This window comes from Lycorma delicatula, chromosome 3 (assembly GCF_047948215.1).
Source record: "Lycorma delicatula isolate Av1 chromosome 3, ASM4794821v1, whole genome shotgun sequence".
Classification (NCBI taxonomy): Eukaryota; Metazoa; Arthropoda; class Insecta; order Hemiptera; family Fulgoridae; genus Lycorma; species Lycorma delicatula.
The window spans coordinates 12665013-12684448 of NC_134457.1; the positions used below are offsets into that span (position 1 = coordinate 12665013).

The window sequence follows — 19436 nt, forward strand, 5'->3', positions numbered from 1 at the left end:
TTAACGCGATCTCTAATTCACGTATTTTTCAATACGCTGATGATAGTGTTTTAGCACTTGGACATAAGCAGAGTTTTTAATACAAGAAGATTTTAATAATCTATTAAAGTGGCTTAATGACAAAGGCCTAGTTATTAATGTTAAAAAAACTGTTGATTTACATAATTAAGTATAGTTTTGTTTCTTAAATATAGTTTTAGTTACTAAACCCACTGGGTTGGTCTAGTGGTTAATTAGCTTTCCAAATTAGCTGATTTGGAAGTCGAGAGTTACAGCGTTCAAGTCCTAGTAAAGCCAGTTATTTTTACACGGATTTGAATATTAGATCGTGGATACCGGTGTTCTTTGGTGGTTGGGTTTCAATTAACCATACATCTCAGGAATGGTCGAACTGAGAATGTACAAGACTACACTTCATTTACACTCATACATATCATCCTCATTCATCCTCTGAAGAATTATATAAACAGTAGTAACCGGAGGCTAAACAAGAAAAAAGAAAGGAAGTTTTAGTTACTAAACCTAATACATAACAAATAATATTTAAGAAATAATTGTTCATTAGTTTTAAATATATAGTTTAATTTTGTTAAATTAATTTTTATAATTGTACTACTATTATAACTATTAGAAAAAAAAACTAATAATTCTTTAGTATATCTGTCGACAGACTTAAGTCTGACGGATGATAATGTATGTTTTAAATTGTAAATAAATAAATTGAGGATGTGACTCAGAAGAATCATGACAAAATCACTTACACAAACGCAACATTTGTTTATTCTTTACTCTATAAGCTAACTGAATATAGTATAGATACTAATCTAAACATTTGATTATATTTGGAATTCAAGGTATAGTGAATATCTTATTCCAGATAATTACCCTTTGATCTCATTAAAGAATTATTTTTTCCTTTTTAGTGTTACAAGATTTAAATTCAAAATCAAATCTTTGTATCCACTGGATATCAAAATGGATGCAAAATAGGAGAGTCACTGACTGAAGTTTGATTTAATTAATATATTTAAGCAGATCTAAGGCAGACAATGATCATGATTAGTTCAGAAATCATGATCATGATTTCTGTGATTTTATTATCACAGAAATGTAGCCTTATAAGCGATGACTTGATTTGGAGTAATCCCTCATCCTATACATAAACAGATTGGGAGTAGGTTATATACACTTAACTAGATATATACTCTCCAGATTGTCCGAGTAATTAAAAGCTCAAACCCCAGATGAATACAATGTTATAGATGTTATAATTGAATTTAATCATTTCATTTTAGTTGTGCTGCTTGTTGCTTTAGAAATAGTGAAAATTATCATTTTCACTTTAATAACTGCTATTCTGCTTGCTGCAATAAAAGGTTTTGAGATTTAATAAAATTTATCAAAAGAGGAAAATATGACGTCTAATACTTAAAACAAGTTCTAACTTATTTGAAAAATGTATTAATTTAGTGTTTTAGATATTAACGGTAAGTAAATTAAGTTGACATCATGCCTCCAATATAAAAGTAACTAAATACTTAAATTTAATTTATGATTATTAATAAATAATAAAAAATTGAATATTTATAAAAGTATTAAATTTAAAAATATAAACACAAGCATCTACTTATAAATAAGTAAATTTTGAACTTTATGATTTATTTAAATTTCTACACGTGATTTAACTAACTAACATAATTGTAAATGATTTTAAATTCATTTGACTATTATATCTTATAAGATTTTTTATATAACAATGGGAGTGCATTACCTGGTTATTTTCAGTTGATGAAACTGTGGATTCAGAAAGTTTATTACATAAATTAAGTGTGTTAATTTGGTATGCTCATTGATAGTTTTATTAATTGTTAATTGCAACATACACATTTTAATAAAAATACTACATGTATTGAGGAGTAGTAGTAGTAGTAGTAGTAGTAGTAGTAGTAGTAGTAGTAGTAGTAGGAGGGGACTTGCTCTTCCTAACCTCTTCTCTTTTAATATTTTTAAAATATATCTAACATAGAATGTAATATTTTTGAAGAATTTTAAATAAAAAACTTATTTTCTATTAAAGAAATTGAAACATGAGAAAATGCAGACGAAAAGAATGTGAAATTTGAGTTGTTTAATAACAATCTGTGCATGTTTATTTCAGTAACAACTGTATAGTCATAGAAATTTAAATAATAATAACTATTTTTCTGTGTAAAGGAGAAATTATTTTCAATTTATTTTTACACAGGAATTGAGCCGTGATGTAAAACATAACACAAGCTTTAGAAAAGTGCTGTAATTTTTTTTTTAATCTGGTTTAAAAAATACTTTCAGAGTGGCATCCAAATGAATTTATAAAAAAAATGGTTACTTGGTTTAAATTTCTAGCCATCCAACAGATAGCAAAACAACTTTAGTCTATATCAAGAGGATTATTTTTTTCAGTGGCCACATTGTTGAAGAAGTGCATGACTTCAATCATTTACAGAAAATGCTACTGTGATTATTTATCCTTCAGTGCTACCAATACATTCTTATTATCTAAATATTCTGCCATCAGCAGTTTATGATTTTACTTTCTTATTCGGTTCTGAAATTATTGTTATTAATGCAAATGAAAAACTGTGCTTTGGTTTTGTTAATTTTTTTACGTGAATTGATAGATAGATTCATCATTTATCATATACATAGTCCACGTTTATGAAGAATGAGGACTAAATATTTTTAATAATAAAAAAACCAAATGAAACAAAAATGAATGAAAATACTAATTATATCCAACTGTAAAATAAATAGAGCAATGTAATTTTTAGGCTTATTGTACCACAAAATTATTAGCTTCAAGGGAAGTGTTTTTATTGTGTTTAGAGCCCTTAAAGGAATATACACCTGATTCTTACTATTATTCTGTTATGATGAACAGCTAATTATTTGTGATTTGAGATAGATTTTTGAGATAACAATGATTGAAATTACCTTCATGATCAATATGTTATAAATATAGCTGCTATAATCTTTAATTTTTAATTAATTGTTTTCATATTTATTTTTAGGCAAGGATTAGCTAGCGGTCAACCTCCTGGAGAACCAGGTGGAGTTTCTACTTCGAGCGTGTCAGGGCAAGGTGGTGCTAGTATTGTGTCAAATTCAATGATGGCACAACAACCTCCTCGTAGCCTTCGAGATCCTTTAATTGGAGGAATGCAGGCGAATCCTCCATCTTATACCCATTACTCACAGCAGCGTGATGTATGTAAAATGAATAATATTGTACGTACTGTTTGATGGTTGCTTTTTTTTTTTGAGTAAAGCTTTATAGTTTTAAGATTAAATTTTTATTTTTAAAAGTTTATTTATAAATTAACTCGAAGATGTAATTAGTTGTTATTTTGACAAGAATTTTTTTAACCCTAAAGAATTTTTTTATTTCACTTTTTTTTTGTAACAGTCTTCAAAGGAAAAAAAAAGGTTCTCAGTTTTATCTGTAGATTTTTTCTAGTTCTGTTTTTATCTACACAGATTTACAAGAACATAACAGAACTTATTCAATTGAAACCTCTCAAAATTATATAGTCTTATTAACTTTTAGATTGTGATTGATTGTTGCTCTTAAATGTTTGGTCTCTATATCTAAACAAGCGTAAATATCAAAATATAATTCAGCTAATATGTTGTAGTTAAGAAAAATAATTAATAAAACATTATTAAAATTAGCTTAATTACTCTGGTTTACACAGTTTTCAGAACTGATAAGTTTAATGAGTATTTATATTGTATTTTTTATGCTAAAACAGAAAATGTAATTTCTGTAAATATAATATTTTGTGCTAAAACACTTATCTTCGTTTAAAGATCCCTATTATTTGATTTTTTTTTATTCCTGTTATGTGTATTATATGCATAATAGAAAGAAACAATCTGTTATCTTATGCATTATGTTTTAGACATGCCTGATATAACTTAGGGTATGACTGATTGCAGAATAAATAAAAGCTGCATCAAATATATGACATCATCCCAGCCACAGTTTTACTAATGAGTCATCCTACAATAATATTGCTCTCTTTGTAACCACTCAGTCTCTCAGTCTAGCTAAAGCCACTGGAGGTTAAACTTATATCCAAGTTTAACAGTTTGTATCCAAGTTTAGCTTGTTGAATTGTGCAAGTTGAGTAAGTTATTGCCCATTAGTTTTTCTAGTTAATCAGTTTTTTAAAGACATATGTTATTAATTTTGAAAGTAGTAAATTACAATGCTCACTTATGGCATATATACGGCGACCACAAATTTATTGGTTTACTTCTTAGTTGTTAAGTGGCTTTACAAAATACAGCTGTTTTGTATATTTGTGGCACAGTTGTGCAACTAGTGGACATTATGTGGTTGAAGAGCGGCCAAAAAGAGACACTTTCACTTCTGGACAAACAAATATTATGAATGTCTCTTTAGTCAATTCTCAGTATGTTATTTTGACATCTTTATATATGAAATTAGAGGGGGTTGACGAATTTTGATAAAGCATTGAATGTAGAAGGAGAAGCATTTAAATATTTCAGGCTAGTGTTTCATAAATTAAGTGAAGCCAAATTAAAAGAAGAATATTCATTGGTCTTCAAATTATAAAATTGCTCATTGATGAAAATTTTGACATAAAGTTGAATAACACGGTAGCGACACAGAAGTCATTTAAGGATGTAGTCCATGGTTCTTTTGAAAGTAAGAGGGTCATTCAAATATTAACAGAATGTTACTGCGTCGACTGAGGAAGCGCAGTGAATGTAGTCGGGTGCAGGTTAAATTAGAGCGCTACTCAAGTTAATTGGATATATGTGGAGAGCAACTGGCCAGTCTTGCTTGTAGATCATGTTCCCATGTCAGTAGCACAATGTCTGAACAGGAGGTGTGAATTATACTGCTTATTATTACTAAGCATGTTCAACGAATTATAATCTGATTTCTTGCTAATGAAGGTGACAAATCTGTTAAATTTTGACTCAATCCTAGGTGCAGTTCAGAGATACTATCCTGTTACTCAAGTATTTGATTGGACCTAAAAAATTTGAAGTGGCCGTGATGCAGTGGAGAACTAGTCATGAACGTTGTCTGCAGACCAGCATCAATGAGACTACATTCAGACCATTTATGACCACAGCATAACTATTGCTGAAATTGCATCAGAGGTGGGCATAAATGTTGGGAGTGTGCATACAATTTTGTCAAACACTCAACACTCATAGATACTACAAAAGTGTCTGCAAGGTGGGTTCCATGTCCTCTCTCTGAGGCACAAAGAACTGTTTGGAAAGACATCTGTCAGCGGCTTCTATCTAAATTGCTTCCAGGAAGAAGGAGAGGCATTTTTTGATCATATTGTGACCTGTGACAAGGGTCCATCACTACATAGCAGAAAGCAAGAGAACAAGTATAGAGTGGTGGAAAAATGGGGAGGGGGCACTGATCAAGGCCAAGAAAAGCCTGTCAGATGGAAAAGTTCTGGCAACTATGTTTTGGGACTCAAAAGGTGTGCTGCTGATTGATTTCCTGCATGAATGTAGGATGGTAAAGCATCATACTACAGCCATTTGTTGGGATGACATCAGGACTACTTATCACAACAAACTGACGCCAGCAAGCACCGATTCACAATGCCCTCTCTATGACAATGCATGGCCACGTACAGTAGCTCAGACTCATGATAAACTCACTAAAATTCACTCTACTCCTTTTGAACACCCACCTTACAGCCCAGACTTGTCACTGTGACTTCCACACAGTGTTCAAAAAAGCTTTAGGAGGGAAAATATTTAAAGATGATGCCCTAGTCTATCATTATATGTGTAATTGTTTGTTAAGACAGCCATCTTATTTCTTTGATGAGGGGATCAGAAAGTTACCTGACCGGTGGAATAAATGTATTTCTGTTGAAGGAAGCTATGTAGAAAAATAAGGTAATTTATTTGTAATTTTATATAATATCAATAAAACTAAGTGAATAAATTACAGTTTATATTTGAATGATCCTCTCAACAAAGCAGAAAGTACCTTTTAGTACAAGATATGAATTAAAAAAAATTTAGACTGTTTGATGTCATTAAAAAGTTCAGTTTTTGCATTCCCTTATTACTTTTCTCACCAAATTTGGGTGCTGTTAGTGATAGGCTGGAAGAATACTTCCACCCGGATATTGCAAGTGAAGCAGTTACATGGGATGAATTAATAAGAGAGTGACTATTGGTTTTTACAAAGAGAATACCTTACCACAGACAAAAGGAAGAAGTAATTTGTTACTTCACTCACTCCATTTATCAAAACTTTTAGGTACAGTTTATCAGTTTTAGTTATATTCTACAAGGTATTTTTATTATTTAATAAGCAAAATAAATTATTTAACATTATAAAATATTTTTATACCTATAGACTTGGTCGGTTTTAGGATTTCATATTATTTTGCAACTTATGAAGGGTGTGTATCAAAAATTAGATGGATGTTGGTGAAAACAGACTTCATTTTCAGATTCAGCATACAAAAAAAAAAGAAAAATCGCTTATTGGTGTTTCTGTTTTGAAAACTCTTTTCCAATTTGTAGAACAGTGTTAATTAATTGTTGTAACGTAAGAAATCATGTGTTCAGTTCTATTAGCCTTTTTTAAAAAGTTACTAGTTTATGGTGTCTACTGGTACAGTTTCAGCAATGTTAGCTAACCTCATTAAAAATATTTTCATATGTTATTAGAAACGAATTATCAATATTTTTTTTTTCTTAACCGTTTGTTTTATCATTCTAAGACAAATTGGCTTCTGATATCAAAATGTACATCATTGCCAAATGCTTATTTTTAACATATCCATTTTTTTTTCTTGATATCACCACTTAAGCTTGAAGCTTTGGTGCGGGATATGGAAAATGAATTTTATAGCATCTGAAAAATATCATGCCTGACCAAGATTCAAATCCAGGACCTCCAGATGAAAGACTGAGATGTTAACACTCCACCCTGAAGATCGGCATTGATTATAAATATTAGAAATATCTACATCAACTGTAGATTAGATGATACTACAGTATCATGTCCTTATTGCAGTTTTATATACGAGGGCTATTCAGAAAGTAAGGAACGTTTCTACCTGATGCTGCCAGGCGCACTCCAATCGCGTATATATTGGTGTGCTCGTGCTCAGCACCTCAGTCAGCGTCCAGCCGTGACAACGGGAACATCTCCGCACTGCCCGTTATTTTTATATACAAATTTGAAATGTGTGTGAATTTCAAATTTGAAATCGAAAATCCCGCCAGTTGTGAGGTGCAGTCTGTGATTCGGTTTTTGTTGGCAAAAAACTTAAAACCAATAGAAATTTATCGGGAACTGTGTGAAGTGTACGGGAACAACATATTGACTGAAAGTTCTGTCAGGAAGTGGTGCATTCAATTTAAAAATGGCTGAACAAACGTTCACGATAAAGAGAAGAGTGGACGTCCGAGCATTGTGACTGACGATCTGGTCTCCAAAGTTGACAAAAAGATTAGTGAAAACCGCCGTTTCACAATAACTGAGCTTTCTTTATGTTTCCCACAAGTTTCATGGACTTTATTGTTTGAAATTGTTTCACAGAAGCTAGGCTACCACAAATTTTGTGCAAGATGGGTGCGTCACTGAGTGGTTGAGATCACAGGCAGCAGAATTCTATGACACAGGAATTTCAAAGCTTGTCCACTGCTATGATAAGTGTCTGAATTTGTATGGTTATTATGTTGAAAAGTAGTATTTTAGACCCTCTTTCACATGTATATAATAAAAAGTTTTTCTTGTACTTGGTTTTTTAAAATTCCAAAACGTTCCTTACTTTCTGAATAGCCCTCGTATATTATATTAATTCATTTTAGCTCCATTTCCTGTTCAGAATAGAACCACACAAAAAAAGTATATACAAGGCATGTTTTTAAGTAATGCGTGTTTTGAATTCGCTTCCTATATATGTGATGCAAACAGTTGGTGCTAGGGTAGCTCAGTTATTTCAATCAGTAGTCACCTATTAGCAACAATTAGTCATTTTGTTGTTGGTTGATTACATTTATCCATTTGTGTTGAATGAAACAATTTGTGATACTGCCAAGTGTGTGAAGTACAAGGAGAAATTCAATTTTTGATGGCAAAAAATAATTCTGTAGTTGGAACTCATGTAAAATTGTGACATTTGCAGACCAAATATTTTATGAGTGACATTAAAATTAGTCTGTGGTGTCATTCTTTTCAAAAAGGGTGAATGAAAAAGAATTAAAAAAAACTGCTCCACCACATCACAATTGTTAGATGTTTCATGATCTTTGATTTTTTAAGTTTTGACAGAAATATTGGGCCATAAAAATTTTGTACCTGATCATCTTGTTGCTGAAGATTGTTATTGACACACACAAGAAAAAACAAGTTGCTGCAGCGCATGAATTTTCTGTATTACAAAAGTGAAGGTGGTATCAAATTATTAGATGAAACCTCCTTGATTTCTTCATCAAATGATGAGTCAAAGGAGCTGTTGATGCAGTGCCAGCATCCATCATCCTAGACTGAAAAAGTTCAAACAAGAGTGTGGGTAAAGAGCTTACGGCTATTGTTTTTTCGTTTCTTCTTTGGAATAAAGAGGGTGTCCTGCTGGCCAAATTTAGTGATTGTGAAACTACTGTAAATGCCGATACTTATTGTGGAACATTAAAAAATCTTTGAAGAGCTGTATAAAACAAATTACATAAGATGCTATCTGTGGGATTTTGTTGTTGTATGTCAATGCCCGGTGATACGCAGCAAATCAGACAGTGAGGCAACTGGAAAGTCATCAATCATCCACCCTATAGCTCTGATTTAGTTTCATTGTTTTCTTTTTCTTCACCTTAAACAGTGTCTTGCATCACAAAGATTTGATAATGATGATGAATTGAAAAATGGCGTTACTGCTTTTAAGTCACTGGCAATGGAATTTCTGGAAGAGGGAATGAATAAGATAGTGAAACGGTACGAAAAATCTGTTGGAGGTTGAAGGCAGTTATGCAGAAAAGTAGTAAATAAATTAGTTTTTATGCATAAGTAATACAGCTTTTCAATTATGGTTTTGTTTCAAAATGAACCTTACTTGTTTAGCCTTGTAATATATGTTGCCGAGGTATAAGTTTTAAAAGTCTGTATAATAGTTATAACATTAATAATTTAGATCAACTATTCTTGTATTCAGTTCTCAATAAGGATCTGTGATTATAATGATAAATCTAAATAATTAAATGAAGTAATATTGTTACTATTAAACGAAGCAGAAGTAATGTTTTATAGAATGTAGAGTATGCGTTATCTTATTCAAAGTTTCCAACTAATTTTCTTGAAATTTTATGTGAAAATACATTTTTAGCAGAATGACAAGATAACATTTTATCTGAATTATATATTGACAAAGTAACTACTATATAAAAGTTTAAAAAACCCATATCGGCCCATTTTTTTAACATAAAAAACAATAGGTCAAATTGAGAACCTTTTCCCTTTTTTTTTTTTGAGAAGTGTTAAAACCTGTATTTATTATATTAGTTTTCTTATATAGTTAGATATTAAAATATATTTTTTTTTTACAAAATTTAATTTTAGATTATGGTGATTAAGTTTTTATTGTCAGCCCTTTTTTGTTACAGTGAAAGAAAATTTAATTTAAATAAGTTTATTTTACAATAAATAGAATTTTATGGAACAGAAGCCATATGATGACTGATAAAAACTTTTAAAATAATGGAAGAAGAAGAAATCAAAATACTTAAAATAATTTATTAGTAAAATTTAAGTAATTTATTCTGTCTTTTTTGATCTCATATTATTTATATTCAAAACAAAAATATAAAGTTTAGTGGAAAAGCCTTCAAATTGGAATTAATTAAATGGATCAGATTAAATTAAAAGATTATACATGCACGATATACCAATAAAAATTTTTGTATATATAATTACAATTATGATAGCAGTTGTAACACTATCAGATGGTGGCTATTATAATTCTTATTTTATATATTTTTGTTTTGTTTTTTCCTATTTGTAATTTTTATTGTACGTGGCAAAATGAGTTTAATCAGAAATTTTTATTTGTATATTGTGCATGTGTATAATCTTTTAATTTAATTTAATCCATTTTATTAATTCCAATGTGAAGGCTTTTCCATTAAACTTTATAGTTTTGATTTGAATATAAATAATATGAGATCTAAAAGACAAGCTCTGTTGCCTGCCTTTCCTCATAATAATTGTAATACGGTAATCCTATTTCTTAATTTGTTAATTTGATTTTTTCTTCCATTAGTATATATTTAGCAACAGTTAGTAATAATAATGTATTAAAAATTGTTATTTACAGAAAATAATATTAATAGCTACAGGACTAAGTCATTATTCATCTTGATTATATTATTCTGTTTCATGTATACTGTTTTTCATCATGTAAATTTGTGATAATATAAAATCTATTTTTTAAGATTTTTAATGTTCTTTGTTATGAAAGCAAGCACCTTGGAGTAGTCTGTTTATGAGACTCCTATTACCATAGTGAAACTTTATATTTCTTAAATTGCTGACCAAAGAATGCTTAAGTTAGAAAATTTGTTTAGTGATTAGTCGCTTAAATGCATACTTTACATAGGCGCTCACTAATGTTGTGCAAATTGATTTCACATTAATGAACGCAGTTGTAAGGTTCAGATAGCTCAAACATCAGAAAATTGAAGGGTGTTGGGTAAAATCCAATGTCTGAGTTTGTGTTTAATAAATGTTTTCCATTGATAACTGAAGTTATAGGACATTTTGTAAGTTACACTGCAACCGCTTAAAATTTTTTGATGACCAAGATTATAGCTAGCTACTAATGCAAACAAAAATTACGCAAACACTTTAAAATTGCCAGAATTTTCTTGAACTGTATTGAAAAATTTAATTTTTGTTATAAAGTAAGGTCTGATACTATCTCGCCTCATAAGTTCAATTAGAGATTGCTAGAGTTTGTCTTGCCTGCCCAAGGCTGACTATAGATGATAAATTGGTGTTGCACCAATTCATCATTGGCTTCTTAAAATGTCACTTGGTGTTATATCATTGCATTTCATTGGCTTTATTATACTAGTATTGCAGAATTCAGTTAAAAGTTGAAAGTAACTGCATTATAACTTATCATAGACACTTGCAGAAAAACTTTAGGTTCACAGTTGATTAGCACAGATGCTAATTTCTCACAAACTACTGTGTTAAGTGATCGATCACTATTTCTACATTGATCTGAAAATATTATATTAATTTTATGGCTATATTTTCTGTCAAAGATATTGTTTTTTAATATTGTTGAAATTTTAGAACTGCAAAAAAAGAATCGACCTCAGCAATATTTTATTTTAAATGCCAAACATGTTTAAAAATGCTTATTTTTTAGAATTCTAATTAATTTTTAATGTGATAGAAAAATTTCATTTAATGGTTACATTTGAAATTATCATAGAAAATAGCTGAACAATTTTTTTTGTTTTCTTATACTTGTAGAATTGTTTGGGTGGATTAACTCAAGACCAACAAAGTTTTTATCTTAGTTTTTTATTAGGCGTAGGTTAATTTTACTTAACTAATATTCTTTATAATTTTTTTTTTTTAGCCTAGAATATTTGGCAGCAATGTTCAAATGTATCAAAGTTATCCACAAAAAGTGAATCCTGCTCCATCATCAGCTCCACTTCCAGGTTCATACCCTGTGCATCCGGATGTTAGATTTAAGAATTTACCTTTTTACGATATGTTAGGAGAACTTTTGAAGCCATCAAGTCTTAGTAAGTTTGGATTAAAGTTAGAAATATTTTTTATTTAATAAATAAATTAAAAAATTTAGTTACAGATAATCTTGAAAAATAAGATATTATTTGATTAAAGGATACTAGTTTTTTCCATCTTGAATTTAAAACATTTTAATATGACTGTTCTCTGTATTTTCATGCATCTGCAACATAATTAATCATTTTTTAATTTAATGCAGTGATATTTTCTTTTTAGCATATGATAATATTGCAAATTCATATATAGAACTCTACAGAATACCAATATGTGCCCTGATTTGAGCATTAATGTTAGAAAATTGTATTTATTTGCAGATTAATTCTTAATTTTGTTGTATAAAGTAACCCTCTTCAGTTGTGAATATATGTAATCATCTTTGCTTTCTGATGGTGTGTAATTAGTGTGTAATCTTTCATTGACGGTCATCAGATGAATTCACTCAAGACATGATGAAGTTTGGAAGCTTGGCAGCACTACAGGTTTTATTTTTTAAATTTTATCATTAGTAAAATCTATCACCGTTATTCAAAATAATTTGATGTATTTTTTATACTAAACATGTTATGAAGATCGTGAATAACTTGGTGAATTAAAAAAATCCTCTACATTATAACAATTTATACAGTTTGCATTTTATTCGTATTATTTTATTTAGGATTGGTTAGCTCTATGTCTCACATGCACTACACTAATGACGTAAAAATAATGTAGAATAGATAATAAAATTATATCTGGTAAGCAACTTAAAATGGAAGTGAGCCAGTTCAAACTGCAGTTGTTTGAGTTCCACATTTAACACTGCTGTTACTACTCTCATCCACCATTGTCAGTTGTACAGTTGTAAACTGTTCTTAATTTTGTTCTTTGCAGTCGATTTTCTAAAATTATTTATTTGATCAAGGAAAGAATTGATAATCAAAGCTTTTGTATGTTCTGGTTCATTTTAAGAAACGCACCAATTATTTACGGAACAATTTTCGAATGTCAGTATCCCAACAAAGAGCATGTTGATTTGGATAAAAAAGGAAGTACACAAAGTCAGTTACAAGTGGTTACAAAATAGGCAACTTCTGTTGGAACATGGTAGACCATAACTGACATTCAAAGAAAATTTTTTTTGGTCTAAAAAATCTATATATAAGTTATTGCAACAAAGTGGGGTAAAATATATAGCGTGCTTAAGATTCTTCATAATTTACAAGATCTGTTCAGAAAATAATTAAACCATTTTTAATTATGCGCCAATAGAGATATGAGATATTTAGTGACATGTGGTTGGCAGTATCTTGTTCCACATAACCTCCTCCGTAACCGCATGTTCTTGAACTGTTGATAACTCATCTAGTTTTCATGTTATTGTTATATTTGAGTGCAACGTGTTTAAGTGTTAATAATGATTTGTGTAATGTGCGATTTTCAGAAGCAATAATACAGTGTAAAAGTTTGTGTAAAACAAGGAAAACGTTCACAAACGTTTCAACTTTTGAAATAAGATAAGCTTACAGAGATGATGCTCTAGGTCATATGCAATGTTATGAATAGTTTTCACAACTTAAAAATTGTCGTCAGTCAATTGAAGATGACCCTTGACCAGGAAGACCTTCAACTTCAATTAATGACACCCACGTTCAGAAAATGAACTATCTGTTGCATGCAAATCGCCAATTGATTGTTAGAGAACTTGCAGAAGATGTTAGCTAGCTTCTTGATCGGATCATACCATGATATTTTGACTGAAAAGTTGAACATGCATCAAGTTGAGTTGCAGCAAAATTTGTTCTTTGTTTGATGACAGCTGAAAAAACATTGAGAGGATGTTTGTCGGCAACTTCTTGAACAAGCTCATGACGATGAAACATTCATGCAAAGGATCATAACAGAAGATAAAAGTTGGGTTTATGGCTACGACATTAAGACAAAGTTCAATCGTCACAATGAATTGGCAAAGGATCTCCACACCCCACTCTAAGAAAGCACACCATTCTCAATCCAATGTCAAAGTGATGCTCTTTGTTTTTTTTGTTTTTTTAATGGAATTTTGAACAGTGAACAGTATTATCAAAGCATCTTGCAACGGTTACTTGAAAAAATTCGCAAAGAAAACCAGAGTTGTGGCAAAACAACTCATGGTTCCTTACCACGACAATGCACCCACACACTCAGCTTTGTCAATTGGTCAGTTTTGTGGCAAAAATCAGACTGTGCTCCCTAAGCCTCCCTACTCGCCAAACCTGGCTCCTTGCAATTTTTTCTTATTTTCCGAAATTAAAATGAGTCACAAAAGGACACTGTTTTGAGACTATTGATAGCATTAAAGCAAATTCATCACAGACCTTAAAGGCCATTTCAGATAAAGCTATCCAGGACTATTTCATGAAGTGGAAACACCACCCTGGAAAAATTTTGTGAATAGTGGAGGGGAGTACTTTGAACGGGACAAGGACCATCAATCTATATAACTAATAATAAAGATTAAAAAAAATAAAGTTCAGTTATTTTCTGAACAGACCTTGTAAAGTTGTATTGTGCAAGAACTTAAAAGAACAGACAAATTGAAAAGTCTTTAATTATTGCAACTGATTTCTCAAAAACATTATCAATAGACAGACAGACTGACCCACCATATTTTATGTCAGACAAGGCACAGTTTAATTTTTAGGCTTGTTAAACACCCGGTATTGATTGACCAAAAACTCTCACTTGTTTAAGTGTCTATTTCACGAGAAAATCACTGTATAGTGTGTTGTTTCTGGTAATCATATAGTGGATCCAGTGCTTTTTTTTTACCTAACCTGTCAATACAGAAAGAAGTATACTGTACAATTTTCAAAGAATTCTGCACTTAGTTAACAGATATGAAAACGAATATGGCTTCTCCCAACAAGATAGAGCAACATGTCATATATCAAACTATGTACTAGCACACATTCATGCGGCTAATACAGAAGAATGAACTGTCAGCAGAGGGCGGTGACCTCTGCCTTTATGAAGCAAATCTCACTGTGTGAACTGAAGGTGAACATTCAACAAGAAATCATCTGCCATTCATAACATTTTGTGTTGGGTTACTCAATGTGATCGCTTGAGCACAAAACAGGAGATTCACTTAGAACATCTTTTATAAAAATATGTAATCTTTTGCTAATGAAATACGAAATTTAATTTATTTTTTCATTTCATCATAAAATGGTTACATGTTGCAACTGTGTTTAATATGCAGTAGCAGTTTGGTTTTAAGTCGCTGACTCCGTGTTATATATAAAGAGGATAATTACTTGTGATGTAAAAGAAGATGTGAAAGGTGAATTTTTGAAACTGCTCTCTCTTTTCATGTGCACTGATTAATAAATTTAGAGCAATTTTTACCCAGTAATGAGACCAAGATGGCCGAGAGAAAAACTAGGAGGAATTACATATTCGTTGATACTGAATAGTAATATTACACATATAATAAAAATTTTGGTAAATAAGCTGAAGAGTATATATAAACAATTTTTCACCTTGCTATAAGTAGAGCTATAACTAGACATTTAAAACAGTTGTTTTAATAAAAGTTAGTTACAGATTATTTGGATCTTGATTATAGTTTCTGTAAAGTTTTTGATAGAATTAAAAAGTGAATGAGAAAACAACAGAAAGCCATTTTTCACAAAGTGCCCTGATTTAAGATGTAAAAAAAAGTTGTATTAAAGTTGTTGCCAATTATGTTACTGCACAATTATTGCCCCTTATTTTTGACTGAAGCGTTTGATAAAATGCAGAGTAAGCAAGAAAATAATAGAAAACAATAGTTTATAGCCTAAGAAAAAACCTCTTTTCTGCTTATTACTAAGAGGAAGTATCCCTTCATACATATTTTTTCTTAAATGCTATGAAGTCTGTTATTGTTTTTATTATTATTGTCTTTTATGACCGCATAGGATCACTTTAGTCGGTCCATTATCCAGGTCTTGTAGATGGGAGTGGTGGGGCCTTGTAATCCTCCCAGTACTTTCTCTTAAGTTCTGATCTTTGTCATCTTTCTAGTGTTGAAAATGTTTGTATTGAGTTTTTTCTTTTGAGTTTGAAGTGAGTATTTTTGTTCTTGATTTTCTTATTTAATGTTATATTATCTGTGGTGTCAGGCCAATTTCCTTCAGATCATCCCTTATTTCCGTGATCCATCTGCATCCTCTATTGATTTTTTTCTAGTTAGATTGTACTGTACTGGCTGTTTCAGAAGTCTTATACTTCTGTACTTCCTACATCCTCATTACATGTCCAAAGAATCCTAGTCTCCTCTTATGCATGGTATCAGTAATGGGTTCTAACTCTTTGTACATAACTTTGTCAGGCACAATCCACCACTGCCCGTCTTTCTGGTACTTTTTATTGACACAGGTTCTTCCAATTCTTCTTTCAATTTTCTGGAGTCTGTCTGTCTTTGATTGTTTGTTCAGGTGGAAGAGTATTTCTGCTGCATGTGGCTTCTGGTTTTATAACTGTGCTGTAGTGTCTTATTTTTGCGTTTATTGATAGACATTTTTTAATGTAAGTGTACCAGGTTAATTTTTGAACTTAAGCTAGTTTGTTTCTTTTTGTTTGGATCGAAGTTTTTCCATTAGGTTGTTTGTTATTATTTCTCCGAGGTATTTAAATTGGGTTACTATTTTGATTTTATTACCCTTTTATATATATACTTCTTTTAATTGTGTTGGTTTTTTGGGCATAATTTCTGTCTTTTAGAATGATATTTTGAGGCCAATTTTATATGCATGTCTTGAAGTTCCAATATTTAGGATTTAGCTTTGTTGATGTTTGCTAGCGGTGCCAAGTCATCGGTGAAACCAAGACACTTTGTTTTGATTTTTTGGCCTATTTTACCCTTCGGGGGCAATTTTTTAAATGCTCATTACTATTTCTAGAGTGCAGTTGAATAATAGCGGTGACTTGGTGCAGTCCTGTTTTGATAACTAATTGTTTAGAGAGTTAAACTCTCAATTTTATCTTAGACTTTGTGAGAGTCAGTTTATAATATTTATTGATTTGGTACGTAGTCCAAGGTGTCATAGAATTTTTACTAGGGATTATCTATGGATACAGTCATAAGCTTTTTTGAATTCTACAAATAAGAAAATAAAGAAATAAATCTAAAAATCACCATTTCTCTGTTTCTTTTCCTGTTATAATTCATTATTAGCTTGAGAATCAAGATCTGGTTTGGACAGCTACTTCAGGGTCTGAAACCTCTCTGATATTCTACTAGTTCTTGCTCAAGTTGTAAACCGATTCTGTTGAGGATGATTCTGGAAAGAATTTTGTATGTGTTTTCTAGGAGTGAGATTCCTCTTTAATTGTTAGGGTCTGTTTTGGCCCCTTTTTTGTGTAGTGGAAGCATGAGAGCTGTCGTCCAGTGTTCTAGTAGTTCTTTGATCCAGATGTTGACAATTTATTGAAGAATGGCAATTTTTGCTGATCTTCCTGCATGTTTTCAGATCTCTACAAAAGTGTGATCTTCTCCCGCTGCTTTGTAATGCTTCATCTCTAGCAGTGCTTGGTAGACTTCTTTTATTGTGGGAAGGTTGATGTTTTCCGGTGGTGTTGTTATTGGAGTGTTGATGTTGACGTTTAGGAGTTCTGTTGGTTCTTTGCAATTAAGAAGTTGTTGAAATATTTAGCTAGGATTTCTGCGTTGCCTTTATTGTTATGGGCTAGTTTACCATTTTCATTCTTTATTAGTAGGGTTGGTAGTTTGTATTTTTGGAGCTGATTTTTGAAGGTTTTGTAGTAGTCTCTCAACTTTGTTTTATTGAATTCTTCTACTGACTTCATTATGTCTTTATGGTGTTATCTTTTTATTAGGTTTGGGTGGTTTCTTTACTTTGTTTTACTAGATTTTGGAATGATGTTTCTGATTTTTGGGATTGGTGGAATAACCACGCTTGATGTCTTTTATCCACTGTTTTATCAAATTTGCTGTACCACCATTGATGTTTTTTTATGGGATTTTGTTGGAGCTAATTCTGCAATTTGTTTAAGGTTGTTGACTAGATCTTTGAGTTTATCCATGATGTTGATTTTTTGTTTGCTTTTTTGGTAAATTACCAAAAAGTACATTTTCTTTTGGTTTTGTTGCTTTCTTTGGGGAGTAAATTTAATTTTAATTACAAAATTATCTGAGCCTGCATCTACTCCTCTGAGGACTTTACATTGTAGATCTCCTTGTGATGGTGTTTGTCCATGGAAAAAAAACAGTCTAGTTGCCATTCTCCTAGTGTAGTTAGGGAGTTTCCAGGTTTTGAGTTTTTCTCTTGAAATATGTGGATTTCAAGATAAGTTTTCTTTTGGGTAAACGATTTTCCAATGATGTCGCAGTATCTTCTTTCTCTGCCTGGCTGAGCATCGTAATCGTCTCTGATTAATTGTTTGACATGTTTTTTATGGATGTTATTTATAGTCGGGTCAAGTAGATTCCAGAACATTTCTGATTCTTTACAGTTGTTTTTATTGTTAGTAGGTGCATGGTCATTTATTATAGTGTAGATTTTATTACATGTTTTTAGGGTGAGTGTTGAGATTCTTGGGGATTGTGACTAGATTTCTTGATTGGAGTTCTTTATTTTGAGACTGACTAAAAAGCCTGTTCCAAACTGTAGAACATTTTTCATCAATCTTTTCCTAGATATGCCTTTGTTGACCTTATATCCTTTATATTTCATGGTGTCCTGGTCGGTGTTAATTATGTATTCTCATCATGGGTCCTGCAGACCCATGATGAGAATTTTGTTAAACTCCTCAAAGTTTATTCTTCACATATTTTAAAGTTTTTATCTATTTTAATTTAATTTCCTTTTATTACCTTTCAATTTAACTCATTCACTCAGATTGATTGCTCTTGAATGAAATGACCATTCACAATCCTCATATTTTGTTATTGCGGTAATTTCAAACACATTAATAGCAGATGTGTAAAAAAGTATGTGGTTTTAACCTTGTCTTTTCACAGAGAACGTGATTATTTAATTGAATTTTTATCATTATAATTTATCTTCATGTGTTAGATTCAAGTATCTATTGTTTAAATGAGGCTGCCTTGCATATCTAAATTATTAAACATTGTGTGAAATTTAATTACTAAAATTTTAGATTGCAGTAGAAGTATAAATATTGGAAGACATTTTCCTTCCAATGCTTTAAATTCTATGGCATTTTAATATGTTTAGTGTTAGTGTGCATGTGAATGCCTTATCAATAAAGTTATAAATTTATTTATAAATGTACTGAAAGGCAAACATAAAAGACCACATTTCTATGTTTAACAAATATAAATAAATATGAAAATAGATAAAATTTTAATGCAAAACATTTTCTTTATTATTCCATATTTTAAAAATCTTGTTAAAATATATTTGCTTTTTTTATTTTTTATCTGCATTTTCTGTTTTTATGACAGTGCCACAAAACAACCAAAGAATACAAGAGTGTGCATTCATGTTCCATTTGACACCATCACAAGCGACTGAAATCTCATTAAGTAAAGATATTGGACCAGGATCTAAGAGTGATTATATTATTCAGGTAGTTATACTCACTGTATAAACATACAGTAAATGTTAATGTAACAAAA

General features: G+C 30.9%; 1 protein-coding gene across 3 annotated transcripts in view; it reads left to right on the forward strand.

Moving 5' to 3' along the window:
• The window catches only part of Su(var)2-10 (E3 SUMO-protein ligase Su(var)2-10), a 130165-nt gene that overhangs the window by 67189 nt on the left and 43540 nt on the right, over positions 1–19436 (forward strand). For 2 of the 3 annotated variants that reach the window (XM_075359424.1, XM_075359422.1), the window contains 3 exons: positions 3051–3267; positions 11655–11826; positions 19263–19387. In XM_075359424.1, coding sequence (XP_075215539.1) covers positions 3051–3267; positions 11655–11826; positions 19263–19387 — 514 coding nt within the window. The remainder of the gene's footprint in view (positions 1–3050; positions 3268–11654; positions 11827–19262; positions 19388–19436) is intronic. The other variant, XM_075359423.1, reaches the window with a different exon arrangement.